Source organism: Podarcis melisellensis (genome assembly GCF_964234715.1).
Source record: "Podarcis melisellensis genome assembly, chromosome: 8".
Taxonomy (NCBI): Eukaryota; Metazoa; Chordata; class Lepidosauria; order Squamata; family Lacertidae; genus Podarcis; species Podarcis melisellensis.
In genome coordinates, this window is record NC_138540.1 from 72199743 (window position 1) to 72226413 (window position 26671).

Below are 26671 nucleotides of genomic sequence, written 5' to 3' on the forward strand. Positions count from 1 at the left end.
GTCTTCCATGACCACATTGCAGTTCATTGGGCTGAAATCATGGTTGATTTGTTTACAGTTTTAGCATGTGTTGTCCCCAGGGCGGATGTAAGGCAATGTTTACCCAGAGGGTTTCTGTGGAAGCTCTTTGAAATGTAAGCCTGGCTCTTTGAAATGTACCAGCAACAACCTGCCATATGCTCATATTAGACACCTTTGGGCTGCAAGAAGCAGGAGGGAAAGTCACTGGGAAAGTCATCTGAGAATCTCTTCTTCCTCTGCTTTTTGCACAGTTCCCCCAGAGTTCTCCTCTGAGCAACCTCTAGTAGTGCAGGCTGTGGAGCACGGGGCTGTCCAGCTGCCCTTGCTGGTGTCGGCCAGCCCTCCAGACATCACCTATCGCTGGAGCTTCCTTGGTGAGGTACTCTTGACAGGTGGGTCCAGCGTCATTCTTGGAGTGAAGTCCCAAGCTGTTGCTGTTATTTCATCACCAGTGTGCCCGTCTTTTTGCAGACAAATGAGACTGGTCCTAGCTGCAAGGAGCTTCCAATCAAACGGCCAAATTAGATGGGGCGCTGAACATCTTTGCATTTAATTTGCACTTAAAAAAATGCAAATAGCATCCACACAGTGAATTATGATAATCACCTGGCTTGCAGCAAGTCAGGAGGAATTTCACCATTTCTTCCCTGGCTGCGGTTCTAAGGAAAATTCTCCTTTTGAAGCTATTTGCACTGGAAGGAAAATACATTTGTTGACTAATACAGGGGTAGGGAACCTGTAGCTCACACACTGTTGCTGCACTACACTTTGCATTATCCCTGGCTATGGGCCATGCTAGCTGGGAGGGAAGGAAGTTGGAGTTGAACAAATATCTGGATGGCCACAGCTTCTCCATTCTGAGTTAATATGCCTCCTAGAATCCTTAGCGGGCTTCATCCTTCTGGTGAAAAAAGTGCCTTGCAGTGGAAGGGTAAATTGTGCAATGACAGCTGGGTGGGCCAGTGCCAAGAGCAATAAATCACACGGCATCAGTGAACTTAACTCTTTATTCAAGGAAACAAGGTCTGCCTAGTGAGCACAGCAAGTCGTCCCAGTAGGTCTTGCCCCTATGAGGCAGTTGTGGAGATTGAAGGTCCCCATCTTCTCACAGTTGCCTAAGTCTCCTCCTCCCCTGGGTCCTTTCTAAGCAATCTGAGATTCCGTTGCTGTGCCTGTCTTTGCTCCCCCCTCTTCATAACTCTTCTGGTTCTGGGAGACCAGGAGGGGGTGGAGCTGGTTGCAGCAGGAGTAGGAGACATCCTGGCTTCCTCACCAGCCTGACTCATCTCTGTCTCTTGGCCTCCTCTCCTGCTTCTGATTCTGGACTGCTATCTGCCCCAGACTCTCCCTGCTCACTAAACCCTGTTAGCTCTTCAACTTCCAATCATTCCTCCTCCCAGGCTTTTCCTTCTGACCACTCATCATCATCCCATCACCAACCCCTGGCTCTGAGTCTTCTTCCCTTGGGGTTCCCCAGTTGCTGCCTCCTGCCACTCCTCTGCATCCAGCCAGTCCATGACAGTCAGCCTGCTCTCTTTCTCTCTCTGGTCTGTTGCTCACCTGTTGCTAACCCAGTGAAGACTGGTCCATTAGGCCCAGTTGGGCATTGCCCCACCAAGCTCAGCTGTCCTCGGCTAGCCCCCAATTGTTTACCTCCTTAATTGCAAGGGCTATCAGCTTCCTCTTCCTGAGACTCAGGGTTGCCTTTGTAGAGCTCAGCTGGGCGGAAGACAGGTCATTGGTTCTGGCTCCCTGACCTCTGTCCCACCAGGTCCAATAGCCAACAGCCACCACTGTCCTTGGCCCTTGCTGAGAGCCAGTGTGGTGTAGTGGTTAAGAGCGGTAGACTCGTAATCTGGTGAACCAGGTTCGCTTCCCCACTCCTCCATATGCAGTTGCTGGGTGACCTTGGGCTAGTCACACTTCTTTGAAGTCTCTCAGCCTCACTCACCTCACAGAGTGTTTGTTGTGGAGGAGGAAGGGAAAGGAGAATGTTAGCCACTTTGAGACTCCTTCAGGTAGTGATAAAGCAATATATCAAATCCAAACTCTTCTTCTTCTTGTCTGCAATTCTTTCCTTAAGATTGGTCGCCTCTCTGTCTTCCTTAGAGGGTTCCCCACGGTATCACCTGCGGGATGGTGGCTCTCTAGAGATCTGGAACCTGACCAGGGCGGATGCTGGCAAGTACAAGATCTACTGCGAGAACCCAGAAGGCCACAATGAAACAGCCCTCTTGTTGGATGTGCAGTGTGAGTATCAGGTGGAGAGGGCATACCATGTATTCCGTCACTTGAAGGATGAGGGGCCTCATCTGTGCTTTTCTGTCCTTTGTGATTATAGCTCTGGCATGCTCTGCTCTGCCTTCCTTCTCTTGGTGTCTCAGCACACACCCTCTCGCAGCTGGCCTGGGTTTAGCTTCATGCCTGCTCTTGGGAACCAATGCTACATCACACTCTCTCTTTGTGCGGTGGTGTAACATAGGAATGGGCAAATCCTTCGGTTTCAGTTTCCATCATTTCCCCCATCTGAAGTGCTATTTGTCACATTTCCCGTTACACACACACACACACACACACACACACACACACACACACGTGCATCCCTAAGGCGGTCGGATGGTGCCTTGCTCACCTCCTTCTGGCAACTCCTGAAGCCTAACCAGTGCCAGACATATTGCTCTGCTTTCCTTTGGACCACATCAGCAAAGCTGAGAGGGGTTCTCAACATTTGGGTAGCCCAAGACCTCCATACACCCTGGCCAGGCTTTTGCCCCAGAGAGGTGGTTTGAGTTCACTCCCAGAGGTGTGCTCCATTCTCTCTCTGAACAGCTGGATGCCAACAATGTATACTCTCTCTCTCTCTCTCTCTCTCTCTCTCTCTCTCTCTCTCTCTCTCTCTCTCTCTCTCTCTCTCTCTCTCTCTCTCTCATCTCTTTATGACATTTGTCAGCATTTTGGAGTTCATTTCTTTTAACATACACATATTTGAATGCCATATTACCTAATTAACGCACCTTTCCCAGCAATTTCTCTTAATATACACTAGTGGCTAAAATTGTGGAAACATTTTGGAAGAAGTGTATTTCTGAGGTTTGATGGCTCATAACACCACTTTTTTTAAAAGTAATACCATAAAATTACATATCAGTGGAAAGATAATTTAATGAAGAATGTAATGCAACAAAGTTTGTTCACTTATCTGTATTCTATAAAAACATTATAGCCAAATAACCAGAAAAGGAGGCACAACTTGCTTAGGTTGATATGCAGTAGGTTTCCTTCATTTCAGTGTAGCCAATGAGCATGAGTGTTTATGAGCAATCAAACTTGGGAAATACACTTTCCCCAAAAGGTTTCCACAATTTTGACCACTAATGTAATTCACTTTCATATGCAATGTTTATAATTCTCTTTATTTATTATTGTGCACACTTTCCCCTGTTAGACGCTTCTTTGGTTGGGAAACTGCATTGCTAAGTGCGCATTTTGCAGGATAGCTGCTTTGGGGGAGTAGCTCTTGTTTCAGGATATGTGAATTAGTTAGATTTGCATTAAAATGTGGACCAAATTGAAATTCTTGCCTGTCGATAGCATGCCACGTACCTTTCCCCCCCGTGAACAGATTCGCCATCCATCCGCAGCATTGGAGACCCAACCTATGTGGACCTGGGGGGCACAGCTGAGATTGAGTGCCAGGTGGATGCCAACCCCACACCTGCAAACATGTTCCAGTGGAGATGGCTGGTAAGTGGCTAGTCTAGACCAGAAGCTGAGGTTAAGGGTGGAAAAAGACTTTCTGTTTGCTTCAATCTTTTACCCTGTGGCCCTGCTGATGATGCTGGACTACAAATCCCATTACTGCCAACAGTTGGGCATGCTGGCTGGGGCTCATGGGAGTTGGAGTCCAACTATATCTGGAAGGCTGCAGTTTCCTGGCCTTTCCAGTCCAAGGGCCGCACTTCTCCTCTGGGTAACCTTATAGGGGCCACACGACAGTCCTGGGTGCACCCAAAGCCAAAATTGGGTGGAGAAATGGATGTGACTCTAATCGACATTCCAGCCATTCAAACAGCTGCATCTCTCCATCCTTGATGCAGGGGAGCAAGAGTCATGAGTTCAACTGTGTCAACAGTTGAATGACACACAGTGGCGTAGCGTGGGGGCTGCAGAGGGGGCCGGCCGCACCGGGCACAACATCTGGGGGTTAGGGGCACAAATTACTTGCCTTGTCCCGGGTGCTGACAACCCACGCTATGCCACTGATGACACAGTCCAGACAGGCAAGAGCACTGAAGGCGCTGTGGAGCAGGGCTGGTAAAGGGTGTGGTTTTGTGACCCAGAGAAAATTCCGAGGACCAAGTGTAGAGGTTCTGGACAGGACTGGCCCACCCATGAGGGACCTGAAGCAGCTGCCACAGGTGGCAGAGTCCCTCAGGGTGATGCCTCTCTGGATAATCCCCCTGCCACTGCCAGAGTCACATAGTTAAAGCAGCTTTTGGTGAGATCTTGTGGAGTTTGTGTAGGATCTCACCAGAAGTCACTGCCATGTAACCATGGTAAGTAGAGGGGGAAGAGGTGGGGTTTGGAGGCAGCACCTTCCTGTTTCACTACAGGCGGCAAAACAGGCTGGGCTGTCTCTCCTGCTTATCCTCACTCCCATCCAAAATGCCACAACAGAGGCTGTTACTTGTGAGTAAGAGAGAGATCTTTATTCAGGCTAGGATGGTACAAACTCAGCAGCACACTCAGGGTCCATAAGACTTGAAGCCAAAGTACACCAGCAACAAAGCCTTAAGCTGCTTTATTCTGTCAGCCAATAGTCTCACCAGACTATTTATTTCCACACTTGGCTGCAATATATACTGAACGCCGATGCAATGTAGAGCATCTTTTACTCTCGATGCCAATAGGTTTGCGGGTTTGTTTGCTCTCCATTTCATTAATGCTTTTAGAAATTGTTTATCGCACTTGCATTCGTATTGATTGTATTGCGCAGTTTTTATTATTAGGTTATTTGCCGCTCTGGGTACTTTTAGCAGAAGAGAGGGATATAAATAAACAAATAAATATTGACAGCTCCGTTGCGGCAGTAAAAAATATGAAACCCACCGCACCATGGTTAGTTTGCTTCTGCTGAGAACCAGTCAGTTCTTACCCTGTTAAGCTGATGTGGCTTTGCTCAGCGAGGTGAGCTTTTCCTCCAAGCTATTGCCTAACTTAATAGCAAGTAAACCTGGTTTTCTTTCTTCTTTTGCAGATTAGTGAGGCGTGTCTGGCACTGCCAAGGAGTGTTTAGGAACCCAAAATACTGTGATTTTAAAATGACTAGTGTAATTTGTAAGCTCAGACCCATCATAGCAAAAAATAATGGGTGAAGTCATGCCAAAGTCACATTTCAGTCTGCCATCTTCAATCAGAATGGTGCCAGGCACCCCAAAGTTAGTGAAGACTGCCGCCCCCAACCCCAGGAAACCTCACGTCAAGCTTTGCTACAATGACTTGGAGGTGGAGCAAACCCATGCCAAAAAATGGGCAAAGTCACACCAGAGTCATATTTTCTACTGCCATCTTGATTCAAATGGCTCCCAGAACCCAGGTTTCAACATAGACCACTCCCCGCCATCTTGGGAACGCTTGTGCTGAGTTTGATGATGGTATCTTGAAAGGCAGCTGAACATATAGAGAACCAATGGACAACCCCTTTTCCAAAATATGTAGTAGATCTATTTATTTATAAACCGCTTCACAGCCAAAAGCTGTGTATAATAAGATCAAATGAGATAAAACAAAAGATTGCAGGCTCTATGGACTAAAATAAAATAAATAAAATAAAATAAAATAAAATAGTTTCTACAGTATATTTCTACAATTGTGCATGCTTCTTTCCTGGGTGCTGACAGCTGGAAGACGCTTATTTTAATGGAATTATTATTTTTTGCCTGCAGCTCCTAGCCAGTTGACACAACCCCATTTCTTATGTGAGGGGCAGGGGTTATAGCCAGTGAAAGTGACAGGTCAGTTTTTGTAGCTAACAGGCAGGAAAGGCTCCAAGGATATGGTGTTGTTTTGTGTGACCTGATATTCTTTTAGAGCATGGGTAGGTAACCTTTGGCCCTCCAGAAGTTGCTGAACCACAATTCCCATCATACCTGGCCGTCAGCCATGCTAGGTGGGCCTGATGGGAATCATAGTCCAGCAACATCTGGAGGGCCAGAGGTTACCCACATTTGCTTTGTAGGACCTTTCTCACCCTGGTGCCCCGCAGATGCTTTGGAGTACAAGCAAAATAGTGATAGGGACTGTTGATTTGGTGACGCAGTCTAGGCCAGTGGGTGCCATGCCAAACCCTGTCCAATACACTAGCCCTCATTGGGTCCCCCCCCCCGTCAAGGTTTGAATTTGCTCAGTGGCAACCCAGAGGAGCAAGGAGTAAAGCTTAACCAGCAAAACCCACAGGTTCAAAATTAGGACTGGATCTAATAGCTCGGTTTATTATTGTACAAAGCTGAACAGTTTTATGAAATGCTCTTCTGAAAGTTTATAGGACTTACAGAAAATAAAACAAAAGATATAAAATAGAACATCCTAAAATAAAGCAATTTACATTTGATGAAATGTAAAGCCATTTGACGTCACTTGCATAAATTAATTAATGGTTTAGTAACAGTGTGAGCTAATAAATAGCACCGAGAAAGCAACTGATCTGAGCAAGTTACATGGTCTCCTCCTAACCCCCTCCACCTAGTTCTAAAACTATTCTGTAGTATAGTAGATCAATAAATTTCATAGCTACCAGTCAAAGACAATAGGTCAGACTTCAGCTGGGTGATACACACAAAGGTGCATAGGTGGGAGACAGAAAGAAAGAGGAAGAAATATAAATCATACAACCTACCCACAATGCCCTCAAAGAACCAACTAATCCCTCCCCCCACATATAGACATTTTTGTTTCAATCAGTAATTGAAAATGGGGCTGGACCTTTCCATCAATTTTGCATAATTTCACTACTTGTGTAGGCAGATCGTCATAAGACGTGGAACATGAATGGCCATAATCTATTTGGGAAGGGGGAGAAAAAAAGAGAGTAATTGAGATACCTGCTGTATCACTTGTGCTCCATGCAGGGCACATGGGCATATGACAGCTATCATGGGCTGACTGGGAAACCCCCAGGGGAAGAAGGTTCAGAGCCAGGGAATTGATGGTGGAATGAAGATGAGTGGTCAGAGGGAAAAGAGGGACCAGACTGGAAGAAGGAGGTGTCAGAAGCTGAAGAGGCAACAAGGTTTAGTGAGTGGGAAGAAGCTGTGGCAGAGAGCAGTCCAGAATGAGAGGCAGAAGCAGAGGCTGGGGGCGGGGGCGGGGCAAGAGGCAGAGATGAGTCAGGCTGGTGAAGAAGCTGGGGGGGGGGTGGTTCTCTTCCTGCTGCTGTTGTCAGCTCCCCTTCCCCGCAGGTTTCAGGGCGGTTCACAGTATAAAATTGCAATATAAGATGAAGGTGTGCTGGAGAAGGAACCAGGGGAAGAGTCTTAGAGAGTGATGGGAAGATGGAGACCTTTGGTCCTCACAATTGCTTCTTTGGGGGCAAGACCTACTGGGAAGAGCTGATGTGATCACTAGGCCTGAGCTGTTTTGATGTCTTTGAATAAAGAAATAAATAAGTCAGAAATTAAACAGTTATCACAAAAGAAAAAAAAAACTGCTATGGAAAAGCGCTTAGATTTCCCCCCCTCTCTAGTACCATCTGATGTTGCATGTTTGTAACGCATTCAAATCACTGTTTTTTTTTTTTTACTAATGTAGCTGAGTCCCAGGTGTTTTATTGTTGACCTGCTCGTGACTCTGGCTCCTGATACCAGCCCTGGCTTGCCAAAATTGCTGCCTTTCATTTTTGCTTTGGCTTTGTGGCCATTTGCTGCAACTCTCCACTCAAAGTGCCTAAAGCAGCAAAGGTTTGTACAAAGGTCCAGGCAGCTTACACAAAAATCACACAGAAGGTGATAGCGTTGCCCACCTTAATCCATTACGGCTGCACCATTGTGTGCAATAAACTTTCTATAATGGCTGAGAATGCAAGTCTAGATGGGTCCAGATTAACAGGGAGGCTCCCCATTTGTCCCATGAGGCTATTTCAATGAAGGTACATTCACCTGTCCTATACCTAATGGGTATGACATCAGATGGGCAGGTAAAGATGCAGCTGGGCCACAAAGGGGTTTGCAGGTCAGCTGTGGGCTGGGCTTTGCAAGCTCTGACAAGAAGCTGATCATTGGGGCTTGCAAAGTGCTGTGTACGAGGCTTTGAAAGCACAGTGTTGGGGCTTGCAAAGCACCTTGCCTTAAAAATATTAAAATTCTTATGAGTGATATTGAAGGATAGCAACTGACTAATATCCAGAGTGCAGTCCGGATTTCTGTAGAGAGAGGCTTCAGTTCTCAAATGTGCTCCAGTCAGTACCAAGAACAGATCCCTCTTATCTTGATATTGTACCCAGAACGATTTGGAGCAGAGCCTGGAAGAGCTGGGGATTGAACTGCAGTCAGACGGGCTGATAGGGCGACTTCGAGTCCAGGAGGCAAAGCGAGCCCATGCCGGACTCTACGAGTGTCAGGCGGACAATGGGATCTCCCCAGCAGCAAGGAGTAGCGCCCGCTTGATTGTTCGATGTAAGTTTCCTCCTTAGTATTTCTGCAACCCCAACCTCTGTATTTTGCCCTGCCCCACCTTCCCTGTGTCCAATGTCCACCACTTATTTCATTCCAATTATATAAAGATATAAAAATATTGGGTTGTAGCCAATGCTGGTCTTATTCAGAGTAAACCCACTGAAATTCCTGGTCATGACTAACTTGGGTCCATTAATTTCAATGGGCCTACCCTGAGCAGCTGACTAGAACCCATCGAGATCTATAATACTAGGAGGCTTGCAAGGCCGGCTGGGCTTTTTACTTCTTGAACAAAATGTATAGATTGCTTAATCAAAAAACAGCAAAAGCCCCCAAGCAGTTGTCATAAAATGGCGTGAAATATTTATCAAAAATTACAGCTAAAATTAACATTCCTTTTTGTTTTAAAATGAACATGTGTTATGAAATGATCAAAGATACAGATAAAAGCAACAAAATTTAAATCTGAACCCATGTAATAAAACTCCACAATACATAGCACTGTGTTCAACTCAGTTCTGCTCAGAGAAAACTCACTGAAATGAATGGTTATTTGTGCCCATTACTTTTACAGGGTCTACTCAGACTAACTTGGGATCCAGCCCCTTGAGCTCGTAGAGTAGATCCACTGGAAAAGCCCATTAGTTTCAGTGGGTCTGTGTAGGACTCTCATCGGACACAACTCATAATTCATAATACCCACTGATTTACATAAACTTACACAGTAAAATTGAATCAAGAATTAAATACTGTGGTTTTATTGCTTTGGAAGTTGGAGCTGAAACTCTGGTGGCTGTTGCAAATATGCTCAGTCTCTCACAGACCATTCCCTTATGAATGCTGCAAACACTCTTGTGATTTCTTCCTTGTTCTACTCCCCTCACTTGCACCCCAGACCCACCAGAGATCATCAAGAGCCCTGGACTGAGGAAAGTGGCGGCTTCAGGAGATGGGAGAAGCCAGGCTGCGCTCCAGTGCCGAGCTCAAGGTGTTCCCACTGTGCACTTTAGCTGGGCCAAGAATGGTGTGTCCCTTGACCTCCAGAGTGAGAGTTCTCAGGTGAACAGGTAGGTATGTGAGCGGGGAACCTGATAACAGGCATGAGAAGGGATAAAATAATCTGTCAATTCTGGTTCTTTCATTTTCTCATTTTTCCAGTCTTAAACTTGGTTCTCCACTTTTCTGTAGCAATTTGCTCCCCAGCCCTTGCTTAAAAAAGGAAAAATAGTGCATGGAAATTCTTTAGCCTTTTGGTGCAATTTTCACCTAATAAGCACATTATTGTATGCAGTATTGACTGTTGCAGATATTTTTGCAAGCAGTTTGCAGAGTGGCTGGGGCAGCCCAGCCAGGTACAACAACAACAACAACAACAACAGCAACAACAAAATTCCCCCATATATAATGCCCATTTGCATATCCACACTCTTCCCCCAAATATATGCATTTTTGTAAAAATTGTTTGGAGAACTGCGCTGCAATCCGGATAAGTGCAAATTTCAAAGCCTGCCTGTGTTTTGGCTCTTGTAGTGTTTCGAAAGGAGCAAATCTGGCTTTAAATGTGAACTGAATTAAATTTCTCCTCCCATCTTTAGCCAGGAGCGGCTCATCCTGTGAGACAGAGCCACAACAATAACCTCCTGGCGAAAGCGCTGCTGGTGTATGCCAAGAAGGGGCTGTGGTGAGGGCAGCGGCGAAGACACGGCTGCACAGATGCCCTGGTGGGCACATTAGATCGGCTCTGCTGGTGCATCTGTGTGGCCCCAACCTTTCTGCCAATTCCCCCCTCTCCTTCCTGGTACACACCAGCAACACTGCTGATGGGAGGTTCGTGTGCTGGGTCTGCCCCCACTGGGTGGGCCACTGCTGATATGTGAGGATGCTGTTGCGGTTCATGTCCTGCTCTCAGGTTGTTCTGTCATCTGATTGGCCACTGCGAGAATAGGATGCTGGAGTAGATGGATCTTTGGCTTGCTGCATCATGTCCTTCCCAGTGTCCTTAGTTTGTCTTATTGTGGTAAGGCTATAGCATCATCCCACACTCTCATCCCCTGGTGCCCTCCTAGTTAAGTGCCCCAATAACTCTGGCATCTGCAGGAGCCTAATGCGCAAGTCTTCTGTGATGCATCTGAAATGTCAAATATTGTTTGATTCGAAGGTGTTGCAGGGGCAAGCATCTAGTGACAAACATCCTTCCGCCAATCCTGGGGAACGCTGCCTTGCTTGCAGGCTTACCTTCATCCTGCAGGCCTCAGTTGTCTCCCCCTTCCACTTACTCCAAAGTAAGCTCCTCTGTCCTGACATAGCAGAAGGAGGAATAATGATGATGATGATAATAACAATAATAATAATATTTTATTAATACCCCGCCCCCCCAGCTAACACCAAATATAAATTACAATAAAACATAATAGAAAAAAAACAAAAACAATTAAAATACGGCTTAAAATACAGCTTAAAATGCAGCCTCATTTTAGTGTAGCCCACAAATCAAGACCATAAAGGGAGGAAACATCAGATATTCACCTGAGCCAGCTATCCATGCTGGGCCTATGTGGGCCAGCAAAAAAGCCAAGGGAAAATTTATATGCTGTTGATGGCAGGTGTTCTCGATGTTTCTTGAGCATCTGTATAGGACCCTCACATTATTTCAGGGGAAGGTGTGGGATGCTCATGCGACCCGAGTTGTTTTCATCTCAGAAGGGGGGAGGGCAAGGAAAACCTGTTGCCTGCCAGATGTTGTTGGACTCCAACTCCCATCAGCCCCATGCAGTATGGCCAATGGTCAGGGATGATGGGAGCTGCAGTCCAGAGACGTCCAAAGGGCTGCAACCCTGCTGTAGGGAAACAGAAGGCGAATAATGGGAGCCGTGCTACTAAAAATGTTCAGTTCAGTTCTGGCTCAGATTCAGTTCTGGCCTGAAGTTTGTTCTGACATGGATGCTGGCCAATCGAAGCAAATAAAGACCTGGCAAGAGGTCTGGTAGTCACCTGGAACCGGCCCAGTTCTCACTGAATTGGGAAAAGTTTAAAATACCACTAATGTTCCTGTGCTGATTTGCATAGCAGAATGGGGGTGGAGCAGCTTAACGCGTCTAATTTGTTCCAGCTAAATGTCAGCCATAACCCATAAATAGTATGAAGCATGTCTGAAATTAAAAATAACCAGAACACTTATCTGTAAGTTCATGCTTTATATATAAATTAAAAATGGGGTTTTATTTTATTTTATTTATTTTTTTAAAAAAACATTTCAGGCAAATTCCACTCCTAAACCTTAAAGCAATTTTTATCCTGTTTCCTGCTTTAGGCATTTTAAGGGCAAGAGCTATTGTTGGCTACTAACCCAGATGTCTTTGCTCTGCCTACACTGCTGGAGGCTGTGTGCTTCCAAATGCCGTTTGCTGGATACCTCAGAGGGAGAGAAGGAGGCTGCTATTCTCAGGTCCTACTTTTGGCTTCTCCTGTGCATCTGGTTGGCAACTGTAAAAACAGGAGGCTGGAAGAGATGGGCCACTGGCCTGATCCAGAAGGCTATTATTATTATTATTATTATTATTATTATTATTATTATTATTATAATATTACAGGGCAGTTTACAACATAGAACATAACAAAAATATATATGTGCAAGCATAACATTATATCTAAAAAAGGTAAAGGTAAAGGACCCCTGACAGTCCAGTGGCCGACGATTCTGAGGTTGCGGTGCTCACCTCGCTTTACAAGCCGAGGGAACCGGCGTTTGTCCACAAACAGTTTTTCCGGGTCATGTGGCCAGCATGACTAAGCTGCTTCTGGTGCAACGAACACCGAAACCAGAGCAGCGTACGGAAATGCTGTTTACCTTCCTGCCGCAGCGGTAGCTATTTATCTACAGTGGTACCTTGGGTTACATACACTTCAGGTTACATACGCTTCAGGTTACATACGCTTCGGGTTACATATGCTTCAGGTTACAGACTCCGCTAACCCAGAAATAGTACCATGGGTAAAGAACTTTGCTTCAGGATGAGAACAGAAATCGTGCTCTGGCGGCGCAGCAGGAGGCCCCATTAGCTAAAGTTTTGCTTCAGGTTAAGAACAGCTTCAGGTTAAGAACGGACCTCCTGAATGAATTAAGTACTTAATCCGAGGTAACACTGTACTTGCACTTTTTAGTATTCTTTCAAACTGCTAGGTTGGCAGGAGCTGGGACCGAGCAACTGGAGCTCACCCCATCGCGGGGATTAAAACCGCTGACCTTCCGATCGGCACGCCCTAGGCTCTGTGGTTTAGACCACAGAGCCACCTGCGTCCCCCAGCGGTGCGTCTGCGCACACACAGGTTGCGATTCGCTGCTTCTGCGCATGTGCGTGATGCCATTTTGTGCATCTGCATATGCGCAAGCGGCGAAACCCGAAGTAACCCTTTCCGGTACTTCCAGGTTGTTGTGTGACGTAACCTGAAAGAACATAACATGAAGCAGACTGAGGTATGACTGTATAAGAAATGGATGCTAAAATACAGATTCTCCTAAGCTAAGTTATTACCTACTCACCTCAGGTACAACTAAATCAGTGCTGTTTTTCTAGAAAAAGAGGTGCCAGAACTTACCACGAACACTTCCCTTGTTATAATGACAATGGCGCCCACATGAGAGGTGTCAGAACTGAGTTCCGGCTTGGAAAAAAAGCCCTGACTTTAATACACATCTAACAATGAAGTCTTAAGAAATAAGGGGGGGGGGGCGGAATCAGCAGTACAGAAGCAATGCAGAAGGACACACTCTTCTCTCTTTGTAAAAGTAGCTCTTGATCTCCATCCCCACAGAAAATGAAGTCCTTGTGTTCTTATTGACAGAGTGCTTCATTACATTGCAACTTGCCTTCAGCTTCTGTTTTCAATGGGCGAGATATCATTTGTGTTTTGATCTTGAAATACAAATCTGAGAAGAGCCCTTGTTGCATCAGCTAATGGCCAACCCCCACTCAGCATCCCAGTGGCGTAGCGTGGCGGGGTGCAGGGGGGGCTGGCCGCACCGGGCACAACATCTGGGGGTTAGGGTTAGGGGGCTGACAACCCACGCTATGCCACTGCAGCATCCTGTTCTCACAGTGGCCAAACTGGTGCCTACAGGAAGCCTGCAAGCAGGAACACAGAGCAACAACAACAGCCCACACTTGTGACCCCCAGCAATTGGCACTGAGGGAGCAATGACTGTGGAGGGAGAACATAGCCATCGTGGCTGGTAGCCATTGATAGCGCTATCCTCCACAAAAGATCTGGAAAGATTGTCAATCAGTAGGAGACTGCCTAGCTAGCTCAGATGGCAGAGCATGAGACTCTTAATCTCAAGGTTGTGGGTTTGAGCCCCACACTAGTCTACCTAAACCACTTCAACTCTATGATTTCTTAAGGGGGTAGCTGAGGAATGGTAGAGGCAGCAGTGACCGAAAGCTGGGTGGGTGGGGAACTTCTCCTGGTCACCTGCAAGACTCACAGAAAACTTGTTGGTGGATGAACAGCAGGTTTGGCAACTCCTGGAAGTCCAGCTGGCAGAGTGGATGTCTTGTAAGTAGATATCCCTGGAGAACCTGAGCACTCACTCATTGTCAAATTCGTGCCTGGAGGACTAGATGATCCTTGTGGTCCCTTCTAACGCTACTATTCTAGGATTCTATTATTCTTTTCTACCTGATCTCTTGCCGTCATTACCTTCTTCCAGGTATACTGTGGCTGCAGAACATGAGGGCTCCTTGCACACCAGCACCTTAACCATTGCCAATGTGAGCGCCGTTCTTGACTACGCCACCTTTACCTGCACAGCCAGCAATGAACTGGGCACAGATACCCTCGACATCCAGCTACTTAGTACCAGTAAGGACAAATGGGCCAGATCTAAGTCAGGGATCAGCAACCTTTTTCAGTCATGGGCCGGTCCACCGTCCCTCAGACCTTGTGGGGGGCCGGACAATATTTTTTGGGGGGAAATGAACAAATTTCCATGCCCCACAAATAACCCAGAGATGCATTTTGAATAAAAGGACACATTCTACTCATGTAAAAACACGCTGATTCCCGGACTGTCCGTGGGCCGGATTGAGAAAGCGATTGGACCGGATCCGGCCTGTGGGCCTTAGTTTGCCTACCCCTGATCTAAGTTGTAGACTTGGCATATGTATCAACTGAATATGAGGGGCAAAGACTCACTATCCCTTTTTACAAGTTCTTAAACAGTTCATTTCTTTCTCACCAGGCCGCCCTGACCCACCATCAGGGCTAAAGGTTGTAGGTGTTGCCCACAACTGGCTGGCTTTGGAGTGGAGCCCTGGCTTTGACGGAGGGCTTCAGCAAAGCTTTCGTGTCAGGTAGGAGTCATTTGGCAAAAGCCACAAACATTACTCAAATGGGAATCTTTAAAAATGAAACAGGTCCGTTGTTTAAAACAGGGAGCTATGGGAATTGGTTTGGTGAGGAGATGCCCTGGCTCCCTAACAGTTCCAAAGACTCCCTTGTGGATAAGCTTTGGTAAAAAAAAAATATTAAGCCAAAATGACAGTGTATGCTCTTGCACTATTAGACTAAAAGTAAATATATCTTTGTCTGGCTTCAGAAAGATGACAAAGTCGATCCCAGAGCAGCTTCCTTGGGGAGAGCATTCCACAGTAGTGGGGAAACTGCAGAAAAAACTCAGTATTGATCCAGAGTAGATGCCAATGTATAGGTAGCAGAGTAACAACTTAAACACGTTGCAGGATTCCCCAAAAATAGACCAGAGGCAATTGTATTTCATCCAGCAGAGCTTTACTGCTACTGAAGGCAAATGAGCATAATGGTCACAAATCCAATACATGCAGGATTGGCACTGTCCATAAGAAATCCAGTTGCAGCAGACTTAACTTAAACTTACAATAACTTATATCAGACTAACCCCTTAACACTATGTACAGAACACCACACCAGAAGGAAGAGAGATAGAAAGAGAAAGTGAAGACCCAGGCTCCTTCTGGCCTATTATTATAGTCAGCATGACCTTGACTGAAAGAGATAACAGAACCAGTGTAAACCAGCTGTACTCAGCTTCCCTGAAGGAATAACACAAACATCACAAACCTTCTGCTTGTTTCTTTCACACAGAGAAGCTTGAATGAAGTAGAATAGGAAAGATCTCTACACATCAGATCAATACTTTCTGCACTAAGAAATGCAAACTGACAATTCTCTCATTGCCACCCTCCAAACATCTTTTGGAGGGAGCAAATAGAGAAGGGCCTTAAATGGCAACCTCAGGATTAGGTGGTTCATATGGTGAAAAAGTGGTCCTTGAGGTCCCAAGCCATGCAAGGCTTCAGAGGTCAAAAACAACCCTTTGAGTTGGGTTTGAAACTGATTGGTAGCCAGGACAAGCAAGCCAGAAACTGCAGTTGTGTGTTCCTCTCTGTCTGAAAAGCAGAATAACTTACCTGAGCATGTTTCTTGAACCAAATACCACCATCAGTTTTACAATGGGAAGGAGGGAGGAGGAGGCAGTGACGGCCACCAACTTGGATGGCTTTAAAAGAGTCCTCGTCCAGCAGGCTGAGTGTATGTTCTTATGGGGATGTTGGACATTAAATGACACTTTTCAATTGCGCCTCTTTTTCGCCCACTTCCATCCAGGTACCACTGGCCAGCAGCTCCCAGCTTTAGGTATGTGGATGTCTTCCCGCCACAGTCTCTTGCATTCACCTTGATGGGCCTGCGCCCAAACACCGTCTACAATGTCTCTGTCAATGCCCGCAATGCCCTTGGTGAAAGTGCCTTTGCTGATGGTGGGGCAGGACTGAGTGTCACCACTACAGGTAAGGAGCACCTTACTGCTTAGCAAGGATGGAGCCAGCAAAAGGGTGTGGCTAGTAAAGGTCACATTCAACCACACTTTCACTGCGTGAGTATACTTGTGTGTAGGCACCTTGTTAGAAGCTTTCATCCATCTAGCAGAGTTTCTGGAAGCAGTGGTCAGCAACTGAAGCTACACCTTGAGAAGAAACACTCAGAGACGCCGTAAAACTCAGTCAAGTGATATATTGCTTGATTGGTCATAAACGCATCATGGTAGCACTGTTTACAATCATTATAGCAACAGCTGTAATGTTTCATTCCCTCTTTCTCTTTAGCAATGATGTAGGCAGACACAGTCTATCGGCAGTCATGACGCAGCAGATTGCAGACAGCACTTGTTGGTCAGTCGTCTGCAAAAAGTGAAAACGGAAGTCTTCCTTTTATCGGCACTTCCAGCTGAAGCTGCGCATGCTCTGAGTGCTACTCCCACTTTCTGGATGAATGACTCCCTAACAGTGGCCTGCACTTCAAGAAGTAATCGGCAGTGTTGTGCAGTAGGCTGAGCATTGCATTTGAACAGGAGAGATCCAGGTTCAAATCTCTGTCCAGTGATCAATTTCTGACCTTGCGCCAGTTGCTCTCTCAATCTTGCCTGCCTCTCGTGGTTGCTGTGAGGATAATAAAATGGGAAGGGGTGGAGAGGGAGTCAGGTAAATTATTCTGAGTTCCTAAAGGAAAGTAAGGTAAAGGTAAAGGGACCCCTGACTATTAAGTCCAGTTGCGGATGACTCTGGGGCTGCAGCGTTCATCTTGTTTTATTGGCCGAGGGAGCCAGCGTACAGCTTCTGGGTCATGTGGCCAGCATGACTAAGCTGCTTCTGGCAAACCAGAGCAGCACACGGAAACACTGTTTTACCTTCCTGCCGGAATGGTACCTATTTATCTACTTGCACTTTGACGTGCTTTCAAACTGCTAGGTTGGCAGGAGCAGGGACCGAGCAACGGGAGCTCACCCCGTCGCGGGGATTCGAACCGCCGACCTTCTGATCGTCAAGCCCTAGGCTCTGTGGTTTAACCCACAGCGCCACCTGCATCTCTAAATGAAAGTATAAGCATATAATAAATGAGAAACAGAGTGGTAAAATGATCCTGGATTAACTGACATGCTAAGCATGCTGTAGAGCTGGGTTGCAACAGAAGAGCGGGTTAGCAGTGACTCAAGTACTGGAAAGTGGCAGATTTCTGTGACTTCCATTCTTTTTTCCTGAAGGTATGGGGTTTTGCTTACCCTTCCTGACCCAGCGTATATCATCACATTGATATGACCATCCTTGTATTAGGCAAATTGTCCTGTTCTGATGCTATCAGATATGTTCCATCATGGCTTAATGTGTTCTCTTCCAGGGAGTGAGGAAGAAACAATTGACAGAGAACCCAAAACGCCATCTCTACCTGAACCAGGTACAAAAATGTTAACAACTAGTAGAGTTGAAGTCCATGTTGTTGAGAGAGCCATTTCCTGCTGTGGCCCTCTCTGCCTTGATGCTCTGTTGCAGTCAGGGCTGAATGTATGGATAGCTCAGTTGGTTAGAGTTTGGTGCTGGAAATGTCAAGGTTGCAGGTTCAATCCCCGTAAGGGACAGCTGCATCTTCCTGCATTGCAGGGGCTGGACTGGATGATCCTCAGGGTACCTTCCACCTCTAGTTATCTATTAACTATCTATCCTCTAATTATCTATTATCTAGTTATCTGTGTCCAGTTCTGGGCACCACAGTTCAAGAAGAACACTGACAAACTGGAACGTGTCCAGAGGAGGGCAACCAAAATGGTCAAAGGCCTGGAAACGATGCCTTATGAGGAACGGCTAAGGGAGCTTGCCATGTTTAGCCTGGAGAAGAGGAGGTTAAGGGGTGATATGATAGCCATGTTCAAATATATAAAAGGATGTCACATAGAGGAGGGAGAAAGGTTGTTTTCTGCTGCTCCAGAGAAGCGGACACAGAGCAATGGATCCAAACTACAAGAAAGAAGATTCCACCTAAACATTAGGAAGAACTTCCTGACAGTAAGAGCTGTTCGACAGTGGAATTTGCTGCCAAGGAGTGTGGTGGAGTCTCCTTCTTTGGAGGTCTTTAAGCAGAGGCTTGACAACCATATGTCAGGAGTGCTCTGATGGTGTTTCCTGCTTGGCAGGGGGTTGGACTCGATGGCCCTTGTGGTCTCTTCCAACTCTATGATTCTATGATTAATAATTGCTGAATTTCTCAAGTCAAAATGTCAGTGTGTGATACAGCAGTCAGTATCCCAACAACCACTGTGTTCCTTAAAACAGCAACAGATGCAAACCTATGTTTCTAGTCTACAGAGATAGGTTTGCTGTACAATGGTAATACAGTGGTACTTCGGGTTAAGTACTTAATTCGTTCCGGAGGTCCGTTCTTAAGCTGAAACTGTTCTTAACCTGAAGCACCACTTTAGCTAATGGGGCCTCCCGCTGCGGCTGTGCCGCTGGAGAACGATTTCTGTTCTCATCCTCAAGCAAAGTTCTTAACCCGAGGTAATATTTCTGGGTTAGCAGAGTCTGTAACCTGAAGCGTATGTAACCTGAAGCGTATGTAACCCGAGGTACCACAGTACACAGGAATATTTTGGAATGCAGAGGGAGCCTGAGTGAGAGAAGAGGTTAGCAGCTGAAGCCTGAGCCCTGTGATGTCTCCAGTGTTTAGTATAGAAGCAGAACAATAGAAAATTTGCAAAGACACAATGCTGATATTTTTCCAGGTCTTCTCTCTCCCTCTCTCTGCAATTTGGATTTTGGTTTCGGTTTCATTTTGGCACCAAGTACAAACAGCTTTGATTGTCGATTGCATACGGCTTCTGGCACATTTAGTTTATTGCACAATGAATGTGTAAAAGTTTCCATTTGATGTGCACGCTCCATCAATATGCTCGAGGCGGTGAGCCTGTTGCAGGGATATTGCATTTTCCAGGCACTCTTCAATCTTTTATACTGGTTGCTTTTGCCAGATAATGGATCAATGGTTGATCAGAGTCTACTGTGCGGGATGTGGAAATGCAAGTATGTTGGTTAGGTTTGCCAGCGTTTTCAACAGCACCTGCTCCTCTCCCCCCAGGCAGTCATGGGAACTGTAGACATTAGCAAGTGACAATGCTCCATACTGTGTAAAATGTCACGTGACGATTTCTGTAGGTCACACACAGATTAAAAGCACAGAAGCAGGCCACACCAGACTGTATGGTCAGTTGGCAAACCTCCTCGCTGGCACCAGCAGGAAACTTTTTTAAAATGATAAACCAGTCATTAGTCAATTACCACTAGGAATGGATGAATCTGTCAATTTTGGTTTCTCTCAGTTTCTCATTTTTCTGACCCTAAATGTACTTCTCCACCTTTCTGCAGCCATTTGAGATTTTTCTAAAAAATACTGAATTCCACCTAAAAACGTGTGAAGGTTTCAGTGCAGATTTCTCAAAGGGTTGCCAGGTGTCCTCTTTTTCTAGGACACGTCCTCTTTTTCACGGGTGTGTAAAGTGAGAGTCATCATAGAAATCCATAGTTAAAAGCAGAAGTCGGCAAATGTGTCCTCTTTTCGGCTCTTTGAAATACGGCAACCCTAGCAAGCATATTTTTGTATGCGGTTTTAACCAGCCTACACATCTTTGCAACTGATTTCCCCCAGCACAATGCATTTTGTATGTGCTTTCATGAATATATGCATTTATATGCACACTTTTCTATAATATATCGTTTTGGTATGTAGGCAGTTTCTCACTGAAATGCAAATGAAATCAAAATTCTCTCTCTTCTCCACTTGTATCACTTAGCGCATTATCATACCACTTTGCAAACCAGTGTAGTTTTAATTTCCCTTAAGGAAAAAAAAAAGCTTTTCTTTCAAACCTGTGCCCTCTCCCTCTCCTCAGCTGGAGTATATGAGACACTCAGGTTTTGGGGGTAGAGGGGCAGACAGCAGGAAGGCTGCAGTAAAACTATTCCTAGGGCCAGCACATGACAATGGGACATCTCTGTCTTCTCCCATCCTGCTCTGTTCCTCGTGATACGCTGCCCGAGTAATGTCTCATGGTATAGCCGGCCCTAACAGTTCTGTCCAAATCTGCTGTTTCCCCAGCCACTCTGGGTGGCTTCCAACAAAACACTAAAATACAACAACCTATTCAACATTAAAAGCTTCCCTAAACAGGGCTGCCTTTAGATGTCTTCTTAAAGTTTGGTAGTTATTTTTCTCTTTGACATCTGGTGGGAGGGCGTTCCACAGGGTGGGTGCCACTCTGCCTGGTTCCCTGTAACTTGGCTTCTCGCAGCAAGGGAACCGCCAGAAAGCCCTTGGTGCTGGACCTCAGTGTCCGGGCAGAACGATGGAGGTGGAGTAAAACGATGGAGGTGGTTGCAGTAAAAGGAGGACTGCATGTTTAGGGAAGCTTTTAATGTTTAATAGGTTATTGTATTTGGGTGTTCTGTTGGAAGCCACCCAGAGTGGCTGGGGAAACCCAGCCAGATGGGCGGGGTATAAATAAATTATTATTATTATTATTATTATTATTATTATTATTATTATTATTATTATTATTATTACCATCATGGTGGTGGCGAGGGAGCTGCTTTCCTCTGTGCCCTCACCTTTTAAACTTTTTCATTCTTCCCCAGTGAGCCCTTTGCTGCCTCTTCCTCTTGTTGGGCTCCTCAGCGCTTTAGGGGTTCTTCTGATAGTTTCCAACCTGTCCTTCCTGGGCTGTTTACTCTGCCGGCGACAGGTCCGAACTCTCAAAGGTAAGCAGACCCATAGCTCACTACTTAGGAATGGAGCATGGGGAAGTTCACACTGTCTGCTCTGCATAAGAGCCCTGGAAACACTGGGCACTGAAGTTAAATTCAGAATCATTGGCTGGCTCTCCAATTCTAATAACATGAAAAATGTTTTTGCTCCCTATCCACATTTTTCATGCCATTGCATTATTTTATACACCGCTATCATGTCCCACCTAAGTAGCAAGGAGTGAATCTGTCCAGGTTCTCCCCATTTCTCATTTTCCCAGTCTTCTGTTCAGCTCTCCCTGTTTTCACATCAGCTTGTGATGTCATTTTAAAGCCCAAATGATAATTTGCCAGCATTTTCATGTGAATTTGTATTAATAGCCACCTGTGTTTATGCACCTTGTTCCTGATATATATATATTTGCAAAGGAATTTCCCTTAAATAATCTATTATTTTCACAGATATATGCATTGTGCACACACTTTGCACCAGTACATGCATTTTTGTACCCACGTCCTGCGTGGTGTATTGCAAAATCCAGTGAATGTCAAAGAATGACTGCATTTTGCTTTGGGATAATTTCAGAAAGTGTGACTTAGTTGGGTTTACCTTTAGATGCAAATTGAATGCTGTTCCTCCCCATCCATTTCCCTTATGTGCATTTTCTCTAAACTCACCCCCTTCCCCTTAATGTTGTAACTTTTTCGGATGGGGGAGCTGCTCCTTCCACAGTGTTGGACTCCATTGACTCCCTCCCACCCACCCACTGCCTTTGTATGACCTTTATTTTATTTCTCTCTCTCCTTGCAGTTGATGGAACCCAAGAAGAAGTCAAGTAAGTATTAACTGGGCAGGAGGGAAGAAGGCCATGGGGGGGGGGAACTGCCCACCACTTTCCCCATTATTATCTTTTGCACATGTAGCAACAGTGAGACTAGGAGATGCTGCTTAGAACCATCCAGTTGGAAGGGGATGTGGAAGTCATTTAGCCTAACCCCATTAAATTCAGGCTCTGCAATGCAGGATGCAACCAGAGCATCCCTGATTGGTGGCTGTCAACCCTCTGCTTTAAATACCTCCACTACCTCTTGAGTCAGTCTCCACCGTCAAACAGCTCTTCAGGTGAAACCTTTCACAGCAGCACGTCTGGAGGGACAATGCACTGACCAATTTTCTTTCCTGGTTATGTGGCTGTTAAAGGCCCAGGAGATCTTCTCCCCTCCCAAAAAAAACTTTTAGGCAAAATCAACCGCTAAACCACTAGACACCAGTGCCATAGCCTGAAAAGGCTTATAGGGTACTGAGTGGTAGCTAGCGGCTCAATAAGACTTGGAGGATTGAAGGTGGTGAAACCAATGGTGTGGATCAAGAGCCAATGAGATTTGGAGGTGGAGCTAATGAGAGGAAGAGCTACCCTCTGATTTGTTGTAAGTAAGACGGGCAGGCAGGGGCTGACTGAGGGCAGACTGAGATTAGTGGGGCATTCCTCATTCGCCCTAGTTGACCCCCCTCCCCAGAATGTTGTTGCTATTTCAGGGGAAAGGTGAGATTTGGGAACAACTACGCAGTAAGCAAATGGCTGAAACTCGGCACACGGACAGCCCAGCTGGAGGACCATAGCTCTGAGGTAAGCACATCTCTCTGGGGCCTGGGAATTGTGGGTACAACATCCAGGTAGCATGTAGGACCAGAAAAAGAACCCAGCCAGGTCTAGTCTTGTGCCTTCAGCAATATCTTCCTTGGCTGAGATTAGTAGGTGATTTTTTTTCATGATATAGAGAATATAGACTGCCTGTTGTGGTCTGCAGATGGTCTGGAGATGCATGGGTGCAGAAGCTGGTACAAAAGGCAGCAACCATGGCAACAAGAGTCCAGGAATACAACAACCACAAAGAAAAATAAATCTATCGGGGTGGGGGTGGGGAACAGCTCCATCCTTTGTTCCCAGTGCTTCTTTTTAAGTTTGCTGTTTTTCCCCCCAAGGGAGGCAAACTTGACATTGAGACAAAGGCAACTGGTTCTGCTCACTGGTAACACCCATTCAACATCAAGACTTCAGCCCCCCAAAAAGTAAATGTTGCAGTGTTGTGCAACAAGGTTATGTTCAATGTTAGTCCTACTTGGAGTAGACCCATTGAAATTAATGGACATGAGTAATGTAGGCCCATTCATTTCAATGGTTCCACCCTTAGCTGGGTACAATGCACAGTCAGTTTTACAGGGACTTCAGAATTCTGCATCAGTCAATCCAATTTCTGTAATAGGGATAATTTACACCAGCCAATGAAGTTCTTGGAAGCAACAGAGCACACCGTCTCCACCAAGGAGGAGACAGGGGACTCCCCTGAGAAGGAGGCTAGTTCACCAACACAGGAGCCAGATATATGGAGAAACATGACTCAAAGAAGTAGGAGGCCCAGGGTTCGCTCTGATTGTTTAGAAATACACAATCGCTTTGAGGTCCTCTCCCCTAGCATGGAAGACGAAGAGCAGACTCCATTTGAGGATCTCTCCCTCATTACAGTTGATCAGGTATATGAAGACGAGCAGCAAAGTCAGTCCTCAGGGAATGTGCAGGCGACATTGGAACGGACAGCTCACGGAAGAACCCCGACCAGACCTAAGAGGAGGCGTGTAGTGGTGATAGGGGATTCCCTACTGAGGGGAACAGAAGCAGTGATCTGTGGGCCTGACAAGATGTCTTGGGAAGTGTGCTGTCTCCCCGGGGCTAAGATCCAAGATGTAACTGAACGACTGCAAGGAATCATAAAACCCACTGACAAATACCCCTTCCTCTTGGTTCATGTGGGAACCAATGACACTGCAAGCAATAGCCTCCAGAAGATCATGTCTTGCGAGTTCCTGCAGGGTTTTTCCCCTCCCCCCTTTTTCCCAAGCCGCTAAGCCGCTTATCAGCTGATCCGCTAAGCCGCTAAGTCGCTTAACAGCTGATCCGCTAAGCCGCTAAGCCGCTTATCAGCTGATCCGCTAAGCCGCTAAGTCGCTTAACAGCTGATCCGCTAAGCCGCTAATAGCGCTAAGCTGCTAAGGCGCTAATGGGCTTGCTTCGCAAGACAAAAAACCGCAAGACGAAGAGACTCGCGGAACGGATTCTTTTTGTCTTGCGAGGCACCACTGTACTTACAGATTCAAAGGTCTGTTACCATGTTCCATGCAGCGGCAAGGAGGACACAGGCAAAATACTGTAGGGTAGAAAATGCAGCAAGATAGTTTCATACTAAACAGAGTCATCTCCCAATAGACCAGCCTTCACCAACCAGGTGCCCTCCAGATGTTTTGGACTACAACTCCCATCAACCCAAGCCGGCATGGCAGGACTGGCTGGGGCTGATGGGAGTTGCAGTCCCAAAACATCTACAGAGTATCAGGTTGGCCAAGGCTGTTGTAGACCATGGTTTCCAGACTCTCCATGATCAGGGTCAACCTTCATAGGAGTGCGAAAAATTTGATGTTGCTTTGAAAAAAAATCACAGTAGACCTTAGGATTTTGAGCTGCCAACAAGGGGCTCTGATAGATTCCTAGTGAAAAACTGCCTAGTACCTGAGAAGTCCCCTATGTGAAAGTTAGATGGCTGGAAGCCACCAAAGAAGGGACAATGGATGGGGTCAGTGGACCTGATACAGGCAGTAGATATTGTCCTTTTTCCTGGGAATAGAGCTGGTTGGTTTGGTCTTTCTCTGCAGGGCAGCTCTCCCAAGACAACATCAACCGGCACTGAGGCTACTGCAAGGGGCTGGTCCCAGCCAGGCCACCACACGGACAGTGAGATGGATGCTAGTGTCACAGGTGGGCAGGTGCTGACATGTTATTTCTCCTCTGCCCGCTTTTTCCTCTAAGCCACAGTACCATAATCTGGAATCGCAGCAAATCCCAAATATCAGTGCTCTGTTTCAGCACTAGGGTGACATTCCCATCTGGGCAACTTTCCGTGGGTCATGTGTCAGTGGTGGGAGAAGCAGCAGATTTAGTTTCTGCCTTTGTACATTAGGCTACACACTCTCTCGCCTCGCTGTCTTCATCCAAACAAGCAAGCGGAACCATCAGAGTTCAAGGATACATTCCAACCAGGCAAAATGCTCAGGGGGAGAAGTAGGACCACTGAGAGGTGGGGCCTGGGGAGAATTCCAAGGACCAGGCAGAGAGTGGTCAATCCTTGCTCTTGAGGAACAATCTCAGGTCCCTGAAGGCAGGCTTCCTTCATCACTGCAGACCCCAATATTGCACCCACAGGGCTTGGTTCTCCAGGTCAGCACGAGTACGAGGAGGTGAGGCTGCCCCGGCATTATGAAGAAATGAAGCCTCTGTATGAGAGATGGTACCCTCAGGAGGAACCGTGGATTTATGAGTATGCTGTGAGTACCTGGGGAAGAGGCTTAACGGTGGGGGAAGAGTCACAATGGACTCTCCTTCTGAACCAAGTCCACAGGACTTGTCCTCTCTTGTCTGTTTCATTGTGAGTCATGGATCCCCTTGTTTCCTCCACCTTCCTCATTTCAAAAAAGACACCCAAAAGTAAGTCAGAGAGTGTCCCATCTTAGCCCCATAGTGTATATCATACAGGAAGATAGGAAGATGCTTTGTACTGAGTTAGACCACTGGTCCATGTAGCTCAGTGTTGTCTACACTGACTGGCAGTAGCTCACCAGGGTTTCAAGCAGGAGATTCACCCAGCCGGGGATTGAATTTGGGAACTTTCTACCAGCGACCAGATTTGCCCAATGAGGAGAGGAAGTAGACTGGCAGCTGCTGGACTGGAAGAAAAAAGGACTCCACAAAACTTTTTTTCAGATTGAAAAACAAGTTCTGGAACTTAGAAAGCTGCCTTATACTGAGTCAGGCCAGTACTGCCTACTCTGACAGGCAGTGATTCATCTCAGGCAGAGGTCTCTCCCACCACCCCAGGTCCTTTTAGCTGAGATGCCAGGGGTGGAGCCTGGGACCTTCTGCTCATAGAACATGCCCTCTGCCTCTGAGCTATAGCTCTGCCTCCTTAGGAAGCTGCTTCAGACAGAGTCAGACCAATGGTCCATCAGCTTAGTATGGTCAGTGCAAGGAACGGGGAGCCTGTGGCCTTCTTGAGGTTGTTGAACTATAGCTCCCATCATCCCTGATAATTGACCGTGCCAGCTGGGGCTGATGGGAGTTGCAGTCCAACAGCATCTGGAGGGCCACAAGTTCCCTGTTCTTGGTCTACACTGACAGTCAGCCACTCTCGAGGCAGGAGTCTTGCCTGGGGATGGCTGGGATTAGAATCCTAGAACTGTAGAGCTGGAAGGGACCATAAGGGCCATCTAGTCCAACCCCCTGCAATGCAGGATTCATTCGCCCAATGCAGGGCTCAAACCCACAGCCCTGAGAT

General features: G+C 46.4%; 1 protein-coding gene across 1 annotated transcript in view; it reads left to right on the top strand.

Annotated features, from left to right (window-relative positions):
* NPHS1 (NPHS1 adhesion molecule, nephrin) overlaps positions 1–26671 on the top strand; it is a 49097-nt gene that overhangs the window by 21673 nt on the left and 753 nt on the right. Inside the window, exons 16-29 of the mRNA XM_081922937.1 lie at positions 273–413; positions 2131–2271; positions 3644–3765; positions 8519–8690; positions 9586–9757; positions 14398–14549; positions 14929–15040; positions 16332–16513; positions 17898–17954; positions 21182–21304; positions 22101–22125; positions 22827–22917; positions 24996–25098; positions 25543–25664. Of these exons, the coding sequence (XP_081779063.1) occupies positions 273–413; positions 2131–2271; positions 3644–3765; positions 8519–8690; positions 9586–9757; positions 14398–14549; positions 14929–15040; positions 16332–16513; positions 17898–17954; positions 21182–21304; positions 22101–22125; positions 22827–22917; positions 24996–25098; positions 25543–25664 (1715 nt within the window). The remainder of the gene's footprint in view (positions 1–272; positions 414–2130; positions 2272–3643; positions 3766–8518; positions 8691–9585; positions 9758–14397; positions 14550–14928; positions 15041–16331; positions 16514–17897; positions 17955–21181; positions 21305–22100; positions 22126–22826; positions 22918–24995; positions 25099–25542; positions 25665–26671) is intronic.